At 42.6% G+C, this 23,338-nt stretch overlaps 1 protein-coding gene and 1 pseudogene across 4 annotated transcripts in view; both read left to right on the forward strand.

Moving 5' to 3' along the window:
- NOSTRIN (nitric oxide synthase trafficking) overlaps positions 1–23,338 on the forward strand; it is a 58,615-nt gene that overhangs the window by 16,367 nt on the left and 18,910 nt on the right. For 2 of the 4 annotated variants that reach the window (XM_078070945.1, XM_078070947.1), the window contains exons 3-8: positions 8,426–8,504; positions 9,459–9,542; positions 12,523–12,585; positions 12,830–12,911; positions 15,473–15,535; positions 18,240–18,338. In XM_078070945.1, coding sequence (XP_077927071.1) covers positions 8,426–8,504; positions 9,459–9,542; positions 12,523–12,585; positions 12,830–12,911; positions 15,473–15,535; positions 18,240–18,338 — 470 coding nt within the window. The remainder of the gene's footprint in view (positions 1–8,425; positions 8,505–9,458; positions 9,543–12,522; positions 12,586–12,829; positions 12,912–15,472; positions 15,536–18,239; positions 18,339–23,338) is intronic. The other 2 variants (XM_078070946.1, XM_036072036.2) reach the window with 1 other exon arrangement.
- LOC118522768 (large ribosomal subunit protein uL4 pseudogene) lies at positions 493–6,625 on the forward strand (annotated as a pseudogene).

The following is a 23,338-nucleotide window of genomic DNA, read 5'->3' on the forward strand; positions in this document are numbered from 1 at the left end:
GACATGGTGAGATTCTTTATAAAATTTTGTTTTCCAGCTAAAAAGATTCGAATAGTGCCCTTCTTGTCTGTTTTACCTGACCTCCCCCACAGCAACACTTCCACCTGACTCCACTGACCTCACTGGTTCAAGAATGACCAGGGAGGGAGAATCTGAAGTTCTAGAGCGACCACAGCTGTGCACTCCCTGGGCCGGAAGTGGGCGGTAACTGTGTGGCAGTCTCATTCTGGACACCCAAGGAGGGGTCCTCCAGGTCCGGTCCTCCCATTTCAGCTTCTCATACTGCTCTTAGCAGCCAGAATTAAGGCAATCAATACTGATGAAGTGGGTATTGTGAGCTAGCCAAAGAGCCCAGCCGCTTGAATAACAGAGCTTCCATGTAAAAATGTCCTTTAAATGTCCTTTAAATAACTAACTTTTAAAGATAGCCCATTTGTAAGATAGGCTTACGACCATCTTTCAAAAGGCAAACTGCTAAGGCTTGGGTGGACAATGTCAGCCCACCAGCCCCCAAGATGGAAGCTGCTGGTGCTGGAAAGTAGGCAACAAGGGGTGGGGGTGATTCATGAACAAAGATTTCAGATTACTACAATTCCTTCTTAATTCACAATGAAGGGATGGCTCTGTCACCTGCTGTTTCCAAGCTTGAGAAAGCTTTAGTTCAATTTTAATTAGTCCCTCATAGACATAGGGGCCAGCTACAATCTTTTTCTTTCTTTTTTTTTAATCACTTTCTATCATCTTAATTTTAATAGAGCAGGATATGCTAAAATTGATGACATGGTCACTTCTATTCTTACAGTTTAATTTGTGCTCTAACATATTGAATCTGATGCCACATATTTTTCCTCTCTCCTTTCTTTCAAAAGTGTCATTTATTTTAAAATCTAAGACAAATGTTGGTCTTTTACTTATTGGTTGGTCTTCAGTCTTACTCATGAAAATTTATTGACCTGCCTCCACGTGTTGAGAGGAAATTAGAATATAAATGGATTAAAAGTCAGTGCATGCCATTTCCCTGGTTCAGGATCTTTGAGGCTCACTGGAAAATTCTGAGTTTGAGTTACCCATCGAGGTATGTATACATACATCATCAGTTTTATATGTGCCAAGACAATCGCTTGGAGAAGAAATCTCAACTCCCATTACATACAGTAGCTCTAGGGCTAGAACATTAAGCACCGGGTTTTTACAAGCTCGATTCTGATTATTTTAATGAGGGAATGAAAATTCTCTGTCTCAGACTCACTCTGCCTCTCTTAACTCCCTTTGCCTGCTGGAAACCATGATAAAAGCAGCTCTCTTCAAAGGACTGAGAGGAAACCAATGGATGCAGGGGCGCACGTTGCCATCTTTGCCTTGGGAAAAGTTCATTTCTGTTTAGCAGGAATTCTGAAAGGAGACACACACACACACACACACACACACACACACACACACACACACTATTAAGCCATAAGCACAGGTGAGCCACGTGGCAGCGTCTGCTTCAATTTTACAAATGTTCCGACTTATAAAGGTAAAAGCTCTCTCTCTGCTTGCCAGTCGGAACATGGCTTCTTAGAGCAATTTTCTTGGGGGTGGGGGGATTTTACCCATTAGCCTCCGTTAAGATAAAGGCCATTGGCTGCCAGAGGCAGGGAACTCTCCCTTAGTAGGCAGACTCACCAGAAAGAGAGCTCGGAGTGTTCCACTCCCCATGTAGCCGCACCCATCCTCCTGACCCTACTGCATTTCATTTCCTTCTAACTGGCAGTGTATGCTGCGGAGGAGTCTGAAATGTCATTAGAGTTTAAAATGCAAGAGCAGATGTCTGCAGCCTGCTTTGCTCGGTCAGTTTGAACGCCGGGTCTAAAACGTGTAGGCTCACCCTCCCGCTGCAGGCGGAGAGGTGGGGACAGTGTAGTGCTGTTCCAAGAGGCCCCTAGAGCTACACTGGGGACAGCCGCTATCACAGCTCCCTCCCGCCCGCTGTCCAGAGCCTCAGCGCCTCCTCCGCATCTGGGAACATGCCTTAGGACGGCACTGCCGCGTTCAGAAGAGGCTGGGCGAGCTCGTTTGTCAGCCCCGAGGCTGCTGGGAATGCGCTCTAGCTGCTAAGCCCCGGGGAGCGGTGGTGATTCAGAGCACTGCCCGCAAAGGCCAAGTGAGAGGCGGTGTCAGTTTCCAAAAGTACTTACCTTTGCCTTCCCCCGCAACTCTCCATCTCCAGCCTCTTCCCCACCGTCAGAGGCAGGAAACTGGAATAACCAAGCAGGCACTTTCTCCAGCCACACTGCCGGGTTTGTGTCCCGGCTCTGTCAACTTCTTCCGCAGGCAAGTTAATGGACTAGACTCTGTGCGTTGGTGTTCCCCTCCGTGAAATGGGTAGAGTACATGTGCCTACCTGATGGGAATTATCACGGAGTAAATGAGGAAATACACCTAAAACACTCAGAACGGTGCCTGGCATGCTGTCAATGCCCAGGAAATGTTGGATGTCGCTCTTTTGTGTGTAGACAGAACACAGGTCAAGAGTCAGCCGCATGTCACAAAGGATGGCAACACATTTGTCAAGAGAGCACTGTTTGGAATTTTTTAAAAATATTTTATTTATTTATTTTGACAGAGAGAGAGAAACAATGAGAGAAGGAACACAAGCAGGGGGAGTGGGAGAGGGAGAAGCAGGCTTCCCGCTGAGCAGGGAGCCCCATGTGGGGCTCTCATGACCTGAGCTGAAGGCAGACACTGAATGGACTGAGCCACCCAGGCGTCCCTGTTTGGAATTTTTAAGCTCTATCCCAACCTGTGAAACTACCAATCTGCCCAGATTTCTAAGATACTTGGGTGTAAAGAGAAACCCTGCGTGGTAATTGAATCTCCGTGGGCTGGTTTCCTACTGCTGCGGAGGGAAGGTGGCCCTGCTCAGCACAGAAGCACAATCGCTTCAAAGCCAGCAGGACCCTCTTCCTTTCTTGACACCAAAGCCCAGCTTTTTCCCCCAGGTGAATCTGATTAAGTTAACAATTTAAAGGAAAGCAGCACTTCCTTCTGGCAATTGTCCTCTTTATTTCTGCTTGGCCTCTGGGACTCCTTGTACAGCCTGCAAGAACATTCTGAAATTGAAACCGAGTTCTGAGGGAAAGCCTGTGCCCAACAGCATTGCCTGTCCTTTTAGAAGCCATTCTGAATCGTTCTGGAGCTGATGGATGAGCAAACTGTGGATTCTTTCCCCCGCACCTCCCATCTCTGTATATTTGGGGTGTTCTGAATGTTTAGAGATCCTTTGGGGTACATAATAATCAGATTAGAAAAATTGCTATTTATTAAGAACTTGTTTGGTGCCCAGCACTGAGCTGAGCAGTATGCATGCTTCATCAGATTTCATGCTCTCTGTGCTGCTTCCAAGTAAGAACGGAATGCTGGATGGGGCGCCTGGGTGGCTCAGTTGGTTAAGCGACTGCCTTCGGCTCAGGTCATGATCCTGGAGTCCCTGGATCGAGTCCCGCATCGGGCTCCCTGCTCGGCAGGGAGTCTGCTTCTCCCTCTGACCCTCCCCCCTCTCATGTGCTCTCTCTCATTCTCTCTCTCTCAAATAAATAAATAAAATCTTTAAAAAAAAAAAAAAAGAATGGAATGCTGGAAAAGAAAGTCCTCAAAAGCCCTCTGGTTAGTGATGGACTAGGACAGGGTTTTTGTCTAGCTACTATAAGGGCTAAAAAGCAGTGTACTCTGACATTAAGGCTAAGCAATGCATCAGGGCAGGATTGCATCTAAATAGTTTATGGTCTTCAAAGGTGGTATAGCAGAGACCAGTTAAAAATTCTAACCAAGATCTGATGGGAAGTCCATTCATTGATTTATTCATTCAAGACATACATACTGAGTGCCTATTATGTGCCTGGCACTGTTCTAGGTCTAGAGATATAGCAGCGAACAAAACAAATTCTGGCCCTCGTGGATCTTACATTCTAGGTGTGTCCATAGAATTGTTCCTAGAAATACACTGAAACTACATGGTGTAAGATTGTGGTACATTCTAGGACATACATACAGCTGTAGGGAGATAGTGACAGGGTAGCTTCTGAGCTAGTGCTGTTTACACAAGACCTGTTGGGGTTTACATGAAGGAGATGCCATGTGGTTATGTAGCAGAAAAACTACCCAGCCACAGCAAGTGCAAAGGCCCTGAGGCAGGATGGCATTTGGCCACTAAGCAGGAGCACGGGGATGACTGGTAGGAGGGGATATCAGAGAGGGAGCCAGGTGTCAGATTATGCAGGTCAATCCAGCAATCGATCTCGTTGTTCAGCCCCTCCTAGGCTTGGGTCATTTGCACATTTTAATCATAAAACCTCTTGAGGTAAGTCTGATTACTCCCCTTTAGCAGTGCCTAAAGCCATTCCAGAGGTAGAGGTCTGCGCTTCTAGAGCATCTAGGTTCATCAAGGTGATGGTCATTCCCAGCTTGCTGCTGACCAGCATTCTCTCTCTCCATCAACTGGGACATATTCCTAGAGTGCAGAAATATATTTTTAAATGCAATGAGATATTTATCAGCTTCAATTTTTTAAAATATTTGCCATTGCCATTCCTTATTCTTGGGCAAGTTCTGATTCCAAATGTTGTTTTCTGCAACTAGGCCTTAACGTGCATTCTATAGTGGCCTTCTTTCCTTCAAAAAGTGGTAAAAATAACAGAGCACCACTGTACTAACAGGGAAAGCTGAATAGAAACTTAGCAATCAGTCAATAGTCCATGATCTCTGGATTCCATTTTATAAAACAGAGCTATCTTTCTCTGTTCGGTCCATAACACTGAGTCTAATTTCACTGCGCTGAAAAAATGCAGGTATTAAGTTAGTTACTAGGGAGTTCTGGGATTGTTTTTCCAAATGAAGTGAGGTCATAAATAATTCTAAAGATATGTTATAATAAAAATAGAATTCAAAGGCTAAAATCTATGCAACAACAACAACAAAATAAACAAACCCATTTTGGTCCAAATTAAGGAGGAAAACAATACAAATCGAACTTATTTTTCTACATTTGTATTATCTTCAGTGAAAGTGAGAAGATGAATAAGAGTATGTCTTCATTTTATCTATAGATGGGCCTATAAGTAGGACACGGTAAAATCAGTTTAAGATAACAGTGATTCAATCTATTCAAAAGAACCAAGGAGTTTGCTTTTGGAGGCATGCCCAGATTTCCTACTGAGTCTTGTCCTGCATACAAAGTAACAGAAATTCATTTTCTAAATCTGGTTTTGTCCACTTCTGCACTTTTCCATTAGGAAGCTACTTCTTGCTTTTCGTGTAGGAGCCACTGGGTTGAGCGGAGCGTGTCTCCTCTCGCTCTGCCCTCCCTGCCGTGATATGTGCTTGTCCACTGGCATCAGTGTATTCTGAAAAGGGGGAGTCATCTGGCAAAAATGTCACTTTGCCTGCTGTGGTCAAGGATCCCATTCGACCAGATACCATGAACTTTGTTCACACCAACTTGTGCCAAGATGACAGACAGCCCTACACTGTTAGTGAATTAGCAGGTCATCAAACAAGGGCTGAGTCTTGGGGGTACCGGCAGAGCTGCGGCTTGGGTGCCCAGAGTTTGAGGCAGTGGGACTCATCATTGCAGCCACGGTGCTTTTGGAAATATGTGGCACAGGACCTTCATGTTTGCACCATCCAAAGCCTGGTGCCCGGGGCACCGTAAAGTGAACAAACCCAGAAGCAATATGCCATCTGCTCTGCGTGGGTGCCTCGGCCCTACCAGAGCTGCTCATGGCTAATGGTCACTGTACTGAGGAAGTTCCTAAACTCCCTCTGGTGGCTGAAAATAAAGGCAAAGGCTACAAGAAGACCAAGGAGGCTGTTTTGCTTCTTCAGAAACTTAAGTCCTGGAATGATATCAAAAAAGTCTATGTATCTCAACAAATGAGAGCTGGAAATGGCGAAATGAGAAACCATCATCATCTCTAATGAGGACAGCGGTGTCACCGAGGCCTTCAGAAACATCCCTGGAATTGCTCTACTCAATGTAAGCCAACTGAACATTTTGGAACTTACTGCTGGTGGGCATGTGGGATGTTTCCACATTTGGACTGAAAGTGCTTTCCTCAAGTTACATGATCTGTGTGGCACTTGGTGTAAGGCTGCCTCCCTCAAAGGTAACTATAATCTTCCCATACACAAGACGCTTGATACACACCTTAGCAGAACCTTGAAAAGCCCAGAGATCCAAAGAGCCCTCCAAGCACCCCGCAAGAAGATTCATCACAGAGATCTGAAAAAGAATCCACTGAAGAACCTGAGAATCCTGTTGAAGCTAAACCCATATGCAAAGACCACGTGCCCGAACACCATTCTCCGCCGGGCCAGGCGTCACAAACTCCGGATGGATAAGGTGGCAGCAGCGCTAGAAGCCAAGTCAAATGAGAAGGGGGTTCTGGGCAAGCAGCCTGTGGTAGGGAAGAAAGGAAAGAAGGCTGTTGCTGGTAAGGAGCAGAAGAAGCTTTTGGTGGGGAAAAAGGTTGCAGCCACCAAGAAAGCAGCAGATGAGAAGCCTACAGAAAAGAAACCCACCATGAGGACAAGAAGCTCACTGCATAAACCTACATTGGTTTCTTTATTTTTTATTTTTTTTTAAGATTTTATTTATTTATTTGACAAAGAGAGACACAGCCAGGGAGGGAACACAAGCAGGGGGAGTGGGAGAGGGAGAAGCAGGCTTCCTGCCAAGCAGGGAGCCAGATGTAGGGCTCGATCCCAAGATCCCGGGATCATGACCTGAGCCGAAGGCAGACGCTTAACGACTGAGCCACCCAGGCGTCCCCTTACATTGGTTTCTTCTGTAAATGTTGAGTCATTTCGGACAGCTAATTATTTTTAAGATTTTATTTATTTATTTGACAGAGAGAGAGAGGGAGGATGAGCGGGGGAGAGGGGCAGAGGGAGAGGGAGAAGCAGACTCCCCGCTGAGCAGGGAAGCAGACATGTGGCTCGATCCCAGGACGCTGGGATCATGACCTGAGCCGAAGGCAGACGCTTAACCGACTGAGGCACCCAGGCACCCCTCGGAGAGCTAATTTATTTTATTTTATTTTATTATGTTATGTTAGTCACCATACATTGCATCATTAGTTTTTGATGTAGTGTTCCATGATTCGTTGTTTGCGTATAACACCCAGTGCTCCATGCAATACATGCTCTCCTTAATACCCATCACCCATCCCCCCCACCCCCCTCCCCTCTAAAACCCTCAGTTTGTTTCTCAGAGTCCATAGTCTCTCATGGTTCATCTCCCCCTCCGATTTGCCCCCTTCATTTTTCCCTTCCTACTATCTTCTTTTTTTTTTTTTAACATATAATGTATTATTTGTTTCAGGGGTACAGGTTTGTGATTCATCTGTCTTACACAATTCACAGCACTCACGATAGCACATACCCTCCCCAGTGTCCATCACCAGCCACCCCATCCCTCCCACCCCCCTCTACTCCAGCAACCCTCAGTTTGTTTCCTGAGATTAAGAGTCTCTTATGGTTTGTCTCCCTCTCTGGTTTCATCTTGTTTCATTTTTTCCTCCCTTCCCCCATGATCCCCTGTCTTGTTTCTCAAATTCCTCATATCAGTGAGATCATATGATACTTGTCTTTCTCTGATTGACTTATTTCACTTAGCATAATACCCTCTAGTTCCAGCCACATCGTTGCAAATGGCAAGGTTTCAATTTTTTGTTGGCCGCATAATATTCCATTGTATATATATATATATATATATATATATATATATATATATATATATCTTTCCATAGTTTGGCTATTGTGAACATTGCTGCTATAAACATTGGGGTGCATGTACCCCTTCGGATCCCTACATTTGTATCTTTGGGGTAAATACACAGTAGTGCAATGCTGGGTTGTAGGGTAGCTCTATTTTCAACTTTTTGAGGAAACTCCATACTATTTTCCAGAGTGGCTGTACCAGCTTGCATTCCCACCAACAGTGTAGGAGGATTCCCCTTTCTCCAAATCCTCGCCAACATCTGTCGTTTCCTGACTTGTTAATTTTAGCCATTCTGACTGGTGTGAGGTGGTATCTCACTGAGGTTTTGATTTGGATTTCCCTGATGCCAAGTGATGTTGAAAACTTTTTCATGTGTCTGTTGGCCATTTATATGTCTTCTTTGGAGAAATGTCTGTTCATGTCTTCTGCCCATTTCTTGATTGGATTATTTGTTCTTTGGGTGTTGAGTTTGATAAGTTCTTTATAGATTTCGGATACTAGCCCTTTATCTGATATGTCATTTGCAAATATCTTCTCCCATTCTGTCAGTTGTCTTTTGGTTTTGTTGACTGTTTCCTTTGCTGTGCAAAAGCTTTTTATCTTGATGAAGTCCCAATAGTTCATTTTTGCCCTTGCTTCCCTTGCCTTTGGCGATGTGTCTAGGAAGAAGTTGCTGGCTGAGGTCGAGGAGGTTGCTGCCTGTGTTCTCAAGGATTTTGATGGATTCCTGTCTCACATGGAGGTCTTTCATCCACTTTGAGTCTATTTTTGTGTGTGGTGTAAGGAAATGGTCCAGTTTCATTCTTCTCGGACAGCTAATTTTGAATAAAGACTTGATCAAGGACAGTGAGCAACAAAACAAAACAAAAAAAGCTTCTTGGTTAACTTCATCATAATTTATCACTTTATTGCCAGCTATTATAATCTAGAGCTAATCTGATGGTGCTAATGTCCCAGAGTAAGCAGGAAAGTCTTCCATTCCTTACTCCATGAATTGGTTTGCTAGGTCTGCCATAACAAGTTTCCACAGACTGGGTGTCTTAAATAACAGGGACGTATTGTCTCATAGTTCTGGAGGCTGGATGTCTGAGATCAGGTGTCAGCCAGGTTGGTTCCATCTGAGGGCTGTGAGGAGAAATCTGGTCCACACTGTTCTCTCACCTCTGGTGGTTTGCTGCCGGTCTTTGGGACTCCTTGGCTTGTAGATGCATCACCCCAATCTCTTGTCTTCATCTCCACATGGCATTCTCCCTGTGTGTGTGTGTGTGTGTGTGTGTGTTTGTCTCTATGTCCAAATTTCCTCTCTTTATAAAGACACGGCCATATTGGACCTGGGCCCACCCTGATGACCTCATCTTAGCTTGATCATCTGCAAAGTCCCTATTTCCAAATAAGGCCACATTCACAGGCTCTGGGGGTTAGGGTTTTAACATCTTTGCGGGGTGGGAAGGGCATACAATTCAAACACTGGTATACAAGAAGGTTAAATTAAAAACTCTCCCTTTGTAGGATCTTCTTGGAGGTCCTTAAGGATTTCACCTATGGACAAAAGGATCCTTAGAGTAAACAAATCATCTCTTCCTTGTGTATACATTGCATTGTCGGGCTGAGCCCTCCTTCACATGTGTGTGTATGTGTGTGTGTGTTTGATGTCTGGCCAGAACATCCTATCTACCAACTATCCCTTTGCTAACAGGGCAAACTTGGAGATTAACTATGCCAAAGGACTTCAGAAACTGGCAATCAAGTTAAGCAAAGCTTTGCAGAGCACAAAAAAAAAGTAAGTATATGAAACAGGTAAGGCAAAATAATTCTTAAGAGTTATAAAAAGTGACATATGTTCGATTCTAGCTTCCTCTTATAAATGTGGCGGGTGCGCAGTGTTAAGCCTGGCTTGGGCGCTTACTGTGTTCCAGGCATGGTGTTAAGTGCTTTTATAGATACTCTCCTTTAATCCTCTCAACAACCCTTTGCAAGTCTTATTATTGTCCCTATTACAGACCAGGTCTTGAGGCTTGGAGTTTTAAGAAACTTGCCCCAGTGACACAGATAATAAGTGGCAGAACTGGGCTAATCCGGGCTCCTTATGACTCCTAAGCCCATATTCATAATAAGCCTCAGTGATGATAGGTTACTTTGGAAGCAGTGCCATTAAGTTGGAAGGTCTTGGAATCAAGAAGTGTGAATCCCGCCTTATCTCAACTCCATGACCTCCGACAAGTAACCTGGCCTCTCTGTGCCTTGATTTCCTCCATATGTTAGATGGAGTAGTGATATGTGTTGCATGGTGCATATGTGTGCAGGTCTGGGAGAGGGAGGTATATATTATATGAGATCTTGTACGTGGAGATTAGCACGTTGGGTCCTGAAAAACTGGTGGTTCACATTTTCCTTAATACATTTCGGAATGAAGTCAATTTTTTCTTTTGGGGAAGAGAAGAAAGATACTAGATACTCTAAAAGAGAGTCTAAAAATGGTCGATTAATGATAATTGGTTACAAAGATTCTTGCCCAACGCTTGCAGATGTCACCCCTAGCTGGCAGTGCTATGGCAAAGACCTCTTTTGAGGGTGAAAGAGAGAGGGAAAGAAAAAGAAGCCTTCTGGAGCTCACATTCTTACTCTTTCCTAGGGATCCTCTGTAACAGCAAATAATGGCTTTGAAATTGTTTGACTTTGAGCTTTATTTTTAGGATAGTATTTTATTAGACTGAGAAGCAGCCAGTGTGGCTGAATGATTGAGTATAGACTTTATTGACACTGCCCGGATTTAAATTCTACCTCTACCCCTTATCAAGTGGGTGAATTAGGGCAATTTATTTTACCTCTCAGTATTTAAAGGACAAAAGGATCCTTAGAGTAAACAAATCATCTCTTCCTTGTGTATACATTGGAATTTAAAATGGAAATAGAACTTACCTCATATAATTGCTGTGAAGATTAAATGAGATAATACAAGAAGTGTGTTTAATACCTGGCATGGAGTTCATTATGACTTTGATTCTGATTACCTCCTAAAGAATAAGAAGTGTGGGTCTTATTTTGTTGCAATCCTAGCATCCAGCATGGATGCTCCCAAAGAGTTGACATGTCCGGAATGTTTGGTTAACCAGGATTAGTACAATAATATTTAATAATAAACATTAATTGGACTTTTATCTGTACCCAAAACCTGTGTTGTATATGTAACCTGAATTATTTCTATTTTAAAAGACCAATTACGTGAGGGTCAGAGAAATCAAGTGATCTTTCCAAGGTCACACAAGAAACAGAGACACAGACCCCTCTGAGGCCAAAGTTCTAGGCTTCCTGCTCTGCTTGCTCTCCAGCTCCTCTGAGAAGCAGATGTCAGATTCTCTTCCCCAAAGGGTGCCTGGGTTCCTTTTTTAAAAATCAACTCTATTGAAGTTTAATTTACATGCAACAACAAGCACCCTTCTGAAGTGTATGGTTTGGTCAATTCTTTTTCTTTTTTTTTTTAAAGATTTTATTTATTTATTTATTTGACAGAGAGAGAGAGAGAGAACAAGTAGGCAGAGAGGCAGGCAGAGAGGCAGGCAGAGGGAGAGGGAGAAGCAGGCTTCCTGCGGAGCAGGGAGCCCGATGCGGGGCTCGATCCCAGGACCCCAGGATCATGACCTGAGCTGAAGGCAGCCGCTTAACCAACTGAGCCACCCAGGCGCCCCTGGTTTGGTCAATTCTGATAGATGTATGCACTATATAGACATCACCAAAATAAAAACATAGACATTTTAATCACATCAAAAGATTCTTCATGCCTGTTTGCAATCCTTTCCCACCTAAACGACCACTGATTTACTTCCTATCGATACAGATTCATTTTGTGCTTTTTGCAATTTCCTATAACTGGAGGCCTATACTAAGTAGTCTCTGGCCTCTGGTTTTGTGCCTGGCTTCGGATACGCAGAAAATCTGGCATCCTCTGGTCTAGCTCTCCAATTCTCTGACTGCAGGATGCAACCTAAGTCACTTGGAGGCAAAACCTCTGCACCATCCTGATTTCAGTAGGGACCCAGATCTGTCCCCGTCCCTCCATCAAAGTCTACACAGGTTTACTGATGCAATTGAGCTTATCCTTCTGGCTTCTGAAGGCCAGCGCTATGGGCTGCTGTGAGCTATGCCCCTTCTGTAGGAGAAAATAGCATCACACTTCCTACCCCCACCCTTAGAGAGGTGCCCTTAGAGAGAGGGAGGTGCTCTCCTTTTGTTAAATGGAGACACTGCTTACAAGAAAACAGAATATCTGAGCTGTGGTCCTAAAAGCCAGCAGGGAAGAGTAACTGGACCCCAACCCCAAGAGCAGCACGTGGGACATCCCAGGGCTCTTGGGTCCTCCACCACTTAACTTTTCTGAGCCTAGCTCGGTGTACTCACTGGTGAAATGAGGAGCCTGAGAAGATGGTCATTAGGCTCCTCTTCCCCTGCCTAGCACACGATCTTCTGCCTGTTCTAAATGCCTGCTCACCCTTGGCTGCTTTACTTCCCTGGTTTTCTACAGATATGAAATGGAAAATGAAAATTGAAAATTGAAAAGAAAAATGATGGCAAAAAGGCTGTACATGTAATGACTACAGTGCAAATCAATAAATTGGCAGAATTGAATCCCGTGGACACATTGAAATAAGATTAGGGAAATGAGGGCAATTGCTGTGTGTAGTGAATCAGACATGACGCTGCATTGCTCAGACTTTCCTGGGAAAATGACACCCACTCTTGTGCCCTCCTGTTTTTGCCTCCAGCTGTCTCGTTAGTGCCTGGGCCTGGGTCTCAGAGGGCATGAAATCTGCAGCGGACCTGCATCAGTGAGTGTCCCCCTCCCAGCTCCCCCACCTCCCTACCCCACCCCCACCCCCAGGGCTTACCTCAACCCCAGGGGGAGGCATAAATATTTAAATATTTAAAGTGGGCGTGCTACAAATACTCTGCTTCAAACTTGCCCTGAATAGACAGGCTGGAACACACGGTTTTATTTACCCAGAAAATAATTTGGAAAGTAGATATAAATCCTAATACTATGCTTGTGTGTCTTTTATGTTCTCTTTCCAGAAAACTTGGCAAAGCAATTGAGTTGGAAGCAATTAAACCAACTCATCAAGTCCTGAGTGTACATGAAAAGAAGAGAAAATCAGTGAGTCAAATCTATCTTAAAGCAAGATTTCTGTCTTTGACCCAAGGAATGAAAGGTGATCAAAAGTGATGCTAGTTTTCAGGGATTTGTCATAAAAAGAAATATGAGCTCAAGATTTATGTACAAAGATATTTGTTAAAGCATTGTTTATAATAGTGAAAAACTAGAAACCTCTTCATTATTCAAAAATAAATCATGATAAATCCAAACAATGGAATATTATGCAACCATTAAAATCTTATTACAGAAGAATTTATTGACATGGAAATTTTTTCACTACATATAGTGTTAAATAAAAATGATCTCAATTTTGTAAAGTAAATATATGTATATACAAATAGAAAAAAGTCTGAAGGAACCTCCTGAGAATGTTAATAAGAATTATTTCTAGGGGTGCCTGGGTGGTTCAGTCGTTAAGCACCTGCCTTCGGCTCAGGTCATGATCCCAGGGTCCTGGGATTGAGCCCCCACATCAGGCTCCCTGCTCAGCGAGAAACCTGCTTCTCCCTCCCCCACTCCCCCTGCTTGTGTTCCCTCTCTCCTCTCTCGCTGTGTCTCTCTCTATCAAATAAATAAATAAAATCTTTAAAAAAAAAAAGAATTATTTCTAGTCAGTGGAATTCAAGGTTATTTTTATCTCATCTTTTGGTACTTTTTGTATTTCCATTGTTTTTCAATGAATAGATATTCCTTCTGTAAACAGAAGAATTATAAACACAATTTTTAAAAAGACATGTTTTTTGGTGCTTAACAGTTTGGGATTAGGTAAAGGCAATAATAAGGTATAGTCCCAAATAGTCTTAAAATTGGAAAAAGGGAAAAACAAAACTGAACAATTCTTTCAGGAACACCTGGTCCTCTTGTCTAGCATATTCTCTGGTCTTCCTGTGTCCCTTTCCTTCCAGAACAATTTCATCTGTGCTTCTTTTTCTTTTTCTTTGTGTGTCATACAGTCGTTAAGCACTTTAAAATCTATTTTCAGGTGACATAAAGAGGTGTTTAATAAACGCTGCTCAACTCTGATAGGGGTGAGGTCATGGTCCCAGTTGGTTCAAGGCCAGGTGCAGGTTAGAAGTTCAGAAGCAGTCATCAGTGGCCCTTGTGGAGGGAAGGGGCAGTGGCTAGGGGCGGTTTCAAGTGACCACAGCCAGATAAAGGAGGTCTTAAAGGTAGTAAGTTAGGAAGATGAGGGATCTATATAAACCATGATGGAAGAGAAATGATACAAAAACATTTTTATTCAAATTCATTAAACTGAGTCAGGAAATGGAATTGATGTTTGTGTGGACATATGTGTATTTTTACCAGAATGGATGTTCTACTGAGGGCTGGGGTAATGGGGGAAATTTATGCAGTAATTATTACTAAGCAATATAATCTTCCACCTGTGCAAACCAACTTAATCAAAACTGAACACCAGTCTATATTTCATTAGTTCCAAAATATTTTTTATACCCCATAATAATATGATAATCACTAGCATTTCCTGAGTATTTACCATAAATTAGGCACAGTGACATGATCATTATCATAGTGCTTTGGATAATTAACAGCATGATCCCTCAAACTGCTGGTCCAGTTTTAAAGCCTTTATTTCAGCATTGCCCCTCCGCGCTGCACCCCCACCACCCCGGCCCACTCTCTCACAGAAGATAAAAGATGAGGACTTTTTTAGGGCGCCTGGCTGGCTCAGTCGGTAGAGCATGCGACTCTTGATCTCACGGTCATGAGTTCAAGCCCCACACTGGGTGTGGAGCCTACTTAAAAAAAAAAGAGAGAGATGAAAATTATTTTTAAAGTGAACTTGTTCCACATTTCACATAGAGTCAAAAGTGACATAGTGCACAAAACTATTTTCATTGTATTTGTTACAATAAATCGTATATTCCAAATTCAATCAGCTGGACAAAATAAAAGGGCAGCATTGCTAGATCTCAATGTGGCCGAGTGATAGCTGATCTGTCTATGGTCCAGGAAAAAAAGTTTTGCCCTCACTTAAGGCTGATCTCCTTGGGGGGTTGTCTAGGTGCATTTTTATCATTATTTTACTGTACCTTTGGCTGTTTAAAAGTAGGAGAAAAGTTAATTATGATAAAGAATTCAATCTCTTTGAAATTGTAACAGTATTCATTCACTTCAGGGGCAATGAGACACTTAGTAAAATTAGCACTGCCAGGACTCTCAGGCTTTGTCATGGTGCTAAAGATTAGGCAGCAGGGAATGGTGCTGAGGAAGTGCTGGGACCAAAAGGGACACCAAACTATGCAAGAGCCCCTCCACGCAGGTCACACACACTGATGTTCTTGTTTCAAGTTCTTGTATAGTTACATAGTTTACACAAAAATAGTTATTTTACCAAATGCATTCAAGCTAACGTCTGTCAAGAGGTTTTGACATGGGGAAAAGATAGTTTGGCTACTTTTCTCAGCATATCTATGTCCACTGTAGCATTTTGAAATTCCTATGGATTGTGATAGTGACTGCCAGAATTCATAAGCCAGCACCATGACTCAACAGAAAGACAGAAAAAAAAAATCCTGTCTCTTTTTTTCTGTTCGTAGCTTGATAACGAAGTTGAAAAGGCAGCAAATCTTGTCATTGGCAACTGGAATCAACAAATCAAGGCAAGTATACATATGAATGTCATTTATGTAAACTCAGTTTTTCGGTCTGAGCCTTTTTGCTTTTGCACGAATGTGATCCTGTGTTTTAGTGTTAGTATATCTAAGCGCTAACTGAAGAGAAAAATGTTTCCTCCCTGAATTATTGTATAGATCTATCTTTCAACTAAACCACTAGAAGAGCAGGGCTCGGAATATGGTTATTATTTATAGCTAACAGCCATAGCATTTATTGTGTGGCAAATGCTATGTATTTATATATTCAATCATTGCAACAACACCCCCCCCCCAAAAAAAGCAAACCAATATGGTATGTCCCATTTGACAGATGGGTGGGGGAAACTGAGACACAGAGAGGTAAATAATTTGCCTAAGGCTGGTTGTGTTGAACCAAGACTGTTATAAGTCATTGCTCTTACCCATTCCACTACACTGACTGCCTCTCTGTGTAATCTGTAGCTTAGGGCAAGTGACAAATACTGTCTGAGTTTTGGATTTATCATTTGTAGAAGGGCATTCGTGATCTCTGTCTCACTAGTGAGAGGAGTGCCGTGCGGGGCGAGGAGCCATGTGTAAAGGGGAAGACATATACTGAGTCCACAAATACGTGTGGTCCACTTCCTGTACTCCACTCTGTACAAGGACATGGTTCCTATTTGCGAGTAATTTAAAATGTAGTTGGCCAGCTAACATATGTGCAGGAAACAGTAAATGAATTCCAAGGAGAGGAATTATGATCTGGTGTGAGAATTTAGAGTATATCATTATAGGTTCTTACGCAGAGAGAATAACAGATGGAACCCATATATATGTAGAGAAGATAATTCTAGAACAATCCAGCTTAGGGGGAATTCAACTTGAAAGAACTACAAACCAGTGGAGAGGGAATCTGTGAAGAAAACCCAGTGATCCCCTTTGAGAGAACTTGTGCTCCAAAAGCTGAACTTCCTTTTCCTCTCCACAGTATCAGTACCCAAAGAGAACTTTTCCCAGGAGACAGCGGCTAGTGGCAAATAACCAGAGAGATCCCTCAAAAATAGGCAGCCCCAACTCAGTCCTCATTGTTGCCTTTGAAGCTCCTGCTGAAATCAAGGACTCCATAAGACCAAAGGCATTAATAAGAAATGTTTGAGATAAATGAATTTCTATACCTGCAATAGTAGTACTGGTAAAAGAATGCTCATGAGAATCATTTTTATCATAAATGTTTAAAAGTCTCATAATCAGTGTCCAGTCATTTGTTTTAGTTTTGTTCTTGATTTTATGAGCTGTCTTAAACAGAATTTGTTTGTTTGTTTTTTTTAAGTTGGTTCCACATCCAGTGTGGAGCCCAACGTGGGGCTTGAACTCACAACTCTGAGATCAAGACCTGAGCTGAGATCAAGAATCAGATGCTTAAATGACTGAGCCACACAGACACCCCAAACAGAATTTGTTTTTTATAATCCATTCTCTAAATATTCAGCCTTCACAGGAAATTCAATATAACGGACGAAAAGAGAGAAACCGTGCTAGGCATGTATAATTGCTTTCCAGAACAAAAAAAGCATCTTTTATTCTTTCCCAGTTTCCACCAAGTAGTTTTTCTAAATAAAATGATTTTCTTTTTTTATGAAGAGTGACATAGAAATTGGAGAACATAAAATTCTTGAGCTCTAATAATTTTCTCCCCAGTTACAATTGAAGTTTTCAGCATGTCAGTAATGAAGTTCGGTCTGTTTGGGAGACAGAAATGGAAGCCTTTTAAAGGACCCAAAGTTCTTCCCTCATGCTCTCATTTCTCCATGGGCTTGTGACTGACTAGAGGCAGAGAAAGAGGGTCAGTGAGCTTCCTGTTCCTTGAATTCCCTTTTGCAGAGGCTTCATAGGTTGAGAGACATTCGGAAGGCTTTGCCTCTGATTCCTAAAGAGAGAGGGAACTGAACTTTTCCCTTCATTACCCGGTTTTGCAGTCCTTATGACATTGAGGTGCAAAACTAAACAGTCTGTCAATCAATCCAGTTCCTGAACAGGCTGGATCCAACTCAAACCAAGTTCTGTTTTCTCATTTTATGGAATGGAACATCATCTGGAACATCATCTTCTGCCAAGTTGAAACCGGGTAGAATAGGAAATGATCACCTGGGTCATAACCCACTTTGAGGTTTGAGGCATCAACAGAGTAGGAGGATTTGAACGTACTTCTTCCTTCCCAACCCCCCGCTCCTCACCGCCAGTACAGGCCATTTCACAAGATGCCAGGCAAATGCCCACCTCTGAAGCCTTTGCATCAGGTGCAAAATTGCCCCTTTGCTGTAAGTTTTAAGAGAGCATCTTAAAATGACCTCAGTTGTGGCCCAGGTTGATTTAAAAGAATGATGCAGGCGGTCTTCCATGTCTGCTGTGATGATTTTGTGGTAAAACCATTCCCGTCATGTTGCTAGCTAGAACAATGTTTTGGAGGCTTGCGGGCCTTTGTGATTTGGAAAAATGTATAACCCTCTTGAATGTACTCAATATAATGAAAAAATATACAGTGGTTTCAGGGCAAAATGTTAGCCACTGTGATATTCCAGGCAGATTTTGTGGTGAGGGCAGAAATGAAGAACTAAAATTGCACAATCATTTAAGCTAGCACATGAACATAACTTGTTCCAGAACGGAAGAATTTTTCTCTTGATATCTGATTCTCATCCATTTTTGCTTTTTTGTATGTTTTTGACTCTAGGCCAAGAAGAAATTAATGATTAGTACCAAGAAGCATGAGGCACTTTCCCATCTTGTAGAAAGCTCCAGGCAAACTGTGACTAAGAAGGAGAAGCAGAAGGTAACCTGTCATGGCCGGCTACATGCATGTGGCTTGGAGAAGGATGGATTTCCTACTCTGAGCTATGAACACAAGAGAACTGGCTGACTCCCTGCTCTGTGTGGGGGTCTCTGCAGAGCTGTCATGTGGCAGAGCACGAGAGGGATTCTAAATCATTCCTGGTCCACACACACACATATATATATATTTTTTTTTTTTTATTTGACAGAGAGAGAGATAGCGAGAGCAGGAACACAAGCAGGGGGAGTGGGAGAGGGAGAAGCAGGCTTCCTGCCGAGCAGGAAGCCCGATGTGGGACTCGATCCCAGGACCCTGGGATCATGACCTGAGCTGAAGGCAGACGCTTAACGACTGAGCCACCCAGGCGCCCGGTCCACATATATTTCTAAAAGGTATTATTGACAGATGAAACATTAGACCAAGGGTGTCCAAATTTTTCCATAGGGACCCTATTACATATCTCTCAGCACAAGTAAAAAATATATGTACATATATAATGAATTATATCATGTACTTTACCAATACTGTATACCATATGTAGCACTTTATATATTATACTAATATGCTATGAACATTATAAAACATAAAAAAGTGAGGGATGAGATAGAGACGAAATAATATTTTAAATGATTAGCTAACCACGATGCCTTCATGTGATCACTGAGTGACATTTCTAGGCAAAATTTACACTTGAGCAAGGTTCAGCCTTAACCGTAGTAAATGTGAATTCATATTTCTAATAGTCCTCTTGATAATTTTAAACTTTCTGGTTAACTTCTTTTCAGATTTCACCAGATCATCCCAGTTTTTGCCTTTCCTGTGGGTGATGATGTACTCATAACCAGGAGCAGGAGAAGGCATCAGCTCTGACATTTTCTTGTGGCTTTCTTGTGCTTACATTGGCAGTACTAATGTCAATCTACATCTCAGCAGAAATCTTTTTGAGACAAACAAAATTTGTTAATTTTGTGTGTGTAACCTAATTAAAGCTAGAAGAAATATCTGTAAATCCCCGTGCCCCAGACACATGCGAATGGCCACGTGTCCCAGGACACTGAAAGTGAAGACATTTGTGAGGGCCCATGTCAGCTTCTTAGGTTCTAAAATCCCCGCTCTCCCTCCAGAGCACATAACTGTCCATGGGTGGGCACCAGTGTCGACTCATATGTTAAATAAGAGTAAGCTTGCTAAACGTGTCTAGGCAAAAAGGAACACAAATAATGTTGGAGATATGATAGATTATCTCACACATCTTGTGTGGTATGTGCTCCAAATTGGAAAACTCTGAAATAATCAGTATCTTCCCCGAAAGATGAAGTCCCCCTAAGGAAATGCAGGCCACACCCCCACAACCCAAAACATTCCTAAAAGAAAAAGAAAATCGTCATTGCAAGTAAAGCTGTCATTTCATCTGAAGAAACTATGAGTCGAATAACTTAAATTCATTGTTAGCAAGATTTGACAACGTTCTTATTTCTTCACCTGTCAATTTTCCCAGTTTGAAATGATCATAACAAGTATTGAATGATGAAGCAGCAAAACCACAGTGTGCTACAATGCTGAGCCCCGGCGCCAGGCACAGGCTTTGGGAGCCCTCATTAGAAGCTATTCTTTATTGATGTCAAGCAATAACAAAGAGAAAAGCACCAGGCGGCTAAATGGTGGATTTCCTCTTCCTTCCCTCATTAGCATCTTCCCTGGGAGGTCGAAGCCCATGGTCTTCTTCTGCCCTCCTCCGACTGATTCTGTAACCACAGAACATTGGCTGTCATTATATCAAAATCCCTATCATCTTCATTGCTTTACCTGGTAGCTTTCTTCTTCTTCTTCTTCTTCTTCTTCCTTTTTTTAGTCCTAAGGCTAACCACCTAAGGCAGCATTCCTTTTTTGCGTCTCACAGAGAAGTGCCCATCATCTCCAACCTGAACAGAGCGAGCTCTGCCCTGCTCAGCAGATCTTTCTGTTTTCCCGCTCAGCAGTCCTTGTTCTCAGCAGAAGCTGATCTAATCTCCATTCTTCTCACACCTCCATCCTCACCACCCACTCTCAGCAGACTATCTTGGCTCCTTCCTCACAGTAAATAGAAGTTGGCTCGGCCACCTGCCTACCAAAGTCATATGTGCAAAGAATGGGACAGGCTAATTCTTCATTGTGTGCTTGGAGTCCCAGCCCATCCTGCCTCTCAGAGATCCTTCTCTTGATTATTTCCCTTTCGCCTGTATCTTGGACATACCCCTCTCTAATAGTTGCTTCTCATCAGTCAACATGTCCCTCCCCACCCCATCTTGTGAGAATAGGAAGAGTCAGGGAGACACCTCTCCATGGCCCTATTTCTGTTCCTCTCCAGATTTTATCATCTCTCCTTCTTGTACAGTAAGATTTATTGAAAGGGTTTTCTGTGCTCTGTCTCCATTTCCTCACCTCCTGTTCCCTCCTCGATCCACACCAATCAAGCTTTCCCCACCATTCTACGAAGAGTGTTCTTGCTTGGAAAACATGTCATCCTTCTTGCTAAAGCCAGTGCGCACTTTCCAGTTCTTATCTTACTTAACTTCTTGGAAGCATTAAGCATTGTTGACATCCTCCTTCTAGAAAATTCTCTTCTTTTAACTTCAGCAACACCTTACTCTTTTGGTTTTTCTTTCTGGCAATTTTTTCTTAAACTCTTTTATGGACTTCTCCTTTTTGCCTGACCTTTATATATCGCTTTTCCTGATGATTTCTCTCCTGGGATTCATTCTGTTTTATGCAGCATTGTATTTCCAGTGTCCAACACATTATTCTCAAAATCAGGGACTCACTATATAACCAGTACTCAATAAATATACTCTCAAGGCTTCCACCACCATATCCAGGCTGATAATACCCCAATTTATGTCTCCAGCCCAACCAGTCTCTGAGCTGCCTCCTAGCACCTCAAACTCAACATCCAAGATTGGAACCATCACTTCCCTCTACCAAAAATATTCTTTTATTCCTGTGTTTTCTAGATCTTTGAATATTACCATGTAACATATCCTCATGGTTCTACCTCCTAAACAAAATACTTCCTGAATTTTGCTACTTGTGTCTCCACCCCCCACCCCCCACCCCACTCTATCACAGGCCGCCATCACCATTGCTTGCAGCTCTCTGGCAGACTGGTCTCCTGGCTTTCAATGTTGTCTTCTTCTATCTCCTCCTTATCTACAAGCCCACCTGACTTTTCTGAAACTTGAATGTGAGCATATCATTCTCCTTTTAAAGGCCGTCAGAGGCTTCCTGGTGACCTCAAATAAAGTCTAAACTCCTTTATGTGGCCCTAAAGACCCTCCCTGACTTGACCCTTGCCTAACTTTTCAGTATTATTGCTCTTCTCTCTCAAACTGTGTGCTCCAACCTCTCCAAAAATTTTGTCGGTATCATGTTATGCCATTTCACCTCACTAATTATTACTCCCATTTTAGCTTTATTCACACAGGGTCGTTTCTGTGAGTACCCATTGTATGCCCAGGCTTAGCTTACGTGTCATTTTAATTCCAAGTTTGGTTTAGGTGTCCCTCTTGGTGCCCCAGTGATACCTAATATTTGTATCATTCTGGAATCTATCACACAGAATAGTGATGGCCCCGTGGGTCTCTGACTAGAGGGGGAGACTATCTAGTTTACTTTTCTAGTTCCAGAGCCTAGTACATGGCGCACTGTGGCACTCAATAGATGTTTGATGAATAAATGAATGATATGTTTGTTCCAAGAGAAAGAAAAGAAAAAGCATTCAATATTTGACAAATTTTATAAAGTTTTCTGAGAATTTCCTTAAATAAGAATATAAAAGTCAACCGTTCTTCTTTTATATCTATTTGGGGTTATTTGTTGTAAATTTGCTAAACAGAAACTTCTAGTCAATATAGCTCTGTAGTGTAGGCTGATGTGAGCAGTCATCTCAAAAGTGACTGCATTCTCGTTGCTGGGGGTGTGAGCATCTCAATAAGAATCTAAGGATGATGATTTAGCAAAGTATAGCCATGGCACACTTTCAGCTTTTTCACTATATTGTTATCAGGTTGAAATTCACGAGCTCATGTTTCCACAGATAAATGCGTTTCATTACACTTGATACACAAAACCAAATGTGTCCTGTGTAAGTCATACATCAGAGCCGAGGGACAATTGAATGGCTAGCATATCAATTGAAATAATAAATGAGTGGTGTTAATATTCACCATTTTGGATGAATGTTCTTCATTACTAAAACATTAGTCAAAATGTCCTTAAGCATAAAGAAGGTCATTTTGAAAAGCCTTTGTCTCTGTCCTTGAAACTCCTAAACTGCTTACGTCAGAGGGATCTTTGGTCTTCCTTGAACTGTGCTTTGAGGACCATTTGCATCAGAATCACCCTGAGAGGTAGTGAAATTCAGATTTCCCAACCCCATTATAGAACTACTGGATCGGTATTGCTACCTGTGGGACCCTGAAAATCTGCAATTTTATAAGCACCCAGGTCCTTCCTAAACATATTCAAGTTTGAGAACAATTCATGTAATACAACTTCCTTTGTCCTCAAAGATGTGAAATTACTTGTCTGAGCATTTTGAGAATGAATTTCAGCTACCCTGGTGCAGAGAGTTTTGTTATCACTCTGATTTTCCAGAAGGCTTCACAATCAGAATGGCCACTTTTGGTGGCTGGCAAGAGGGGGCTCCTTGTGAAGGAACAGATCACTGGGGAGCAGGATGAGTGGGAGGCACCTGGCTAGCAGTCCCCAACTTGTAGTCAACATTGGCCTGTGCCTCGAGCTTTTCACCAGTGAGCCAGTTCTAAACTTACGTGCCTGCACAATCTTCACCTGTCCTTGCCAAGAAATGCTGGGACACGGAGCATTAGTAGATTACAGTCTGGAGCTGGAGGTTCCTAATCTGCGCTTGCTTCCCCTCACCTGTCATTTGGACTCTTCCTTGATTGGATGAACATGGGCACATCACGTCACACTTAAGGACCTCAATTTCCTCATGTGAACAA

This window comes from Halichoerus grypus, chromosome 4 (genome assembly GCF_964656455.1).
Source record: "Halichoerus grypus chromosome 4, mHalGry1.hap1.1, whole genome shotgun sequence".
Taxonomy (NCBI): Eukaryota; Metazoa; Chordata; class Mammalia; order Carnivora; family Phocidae; genus Halichoerus; species Halichoerus grypus.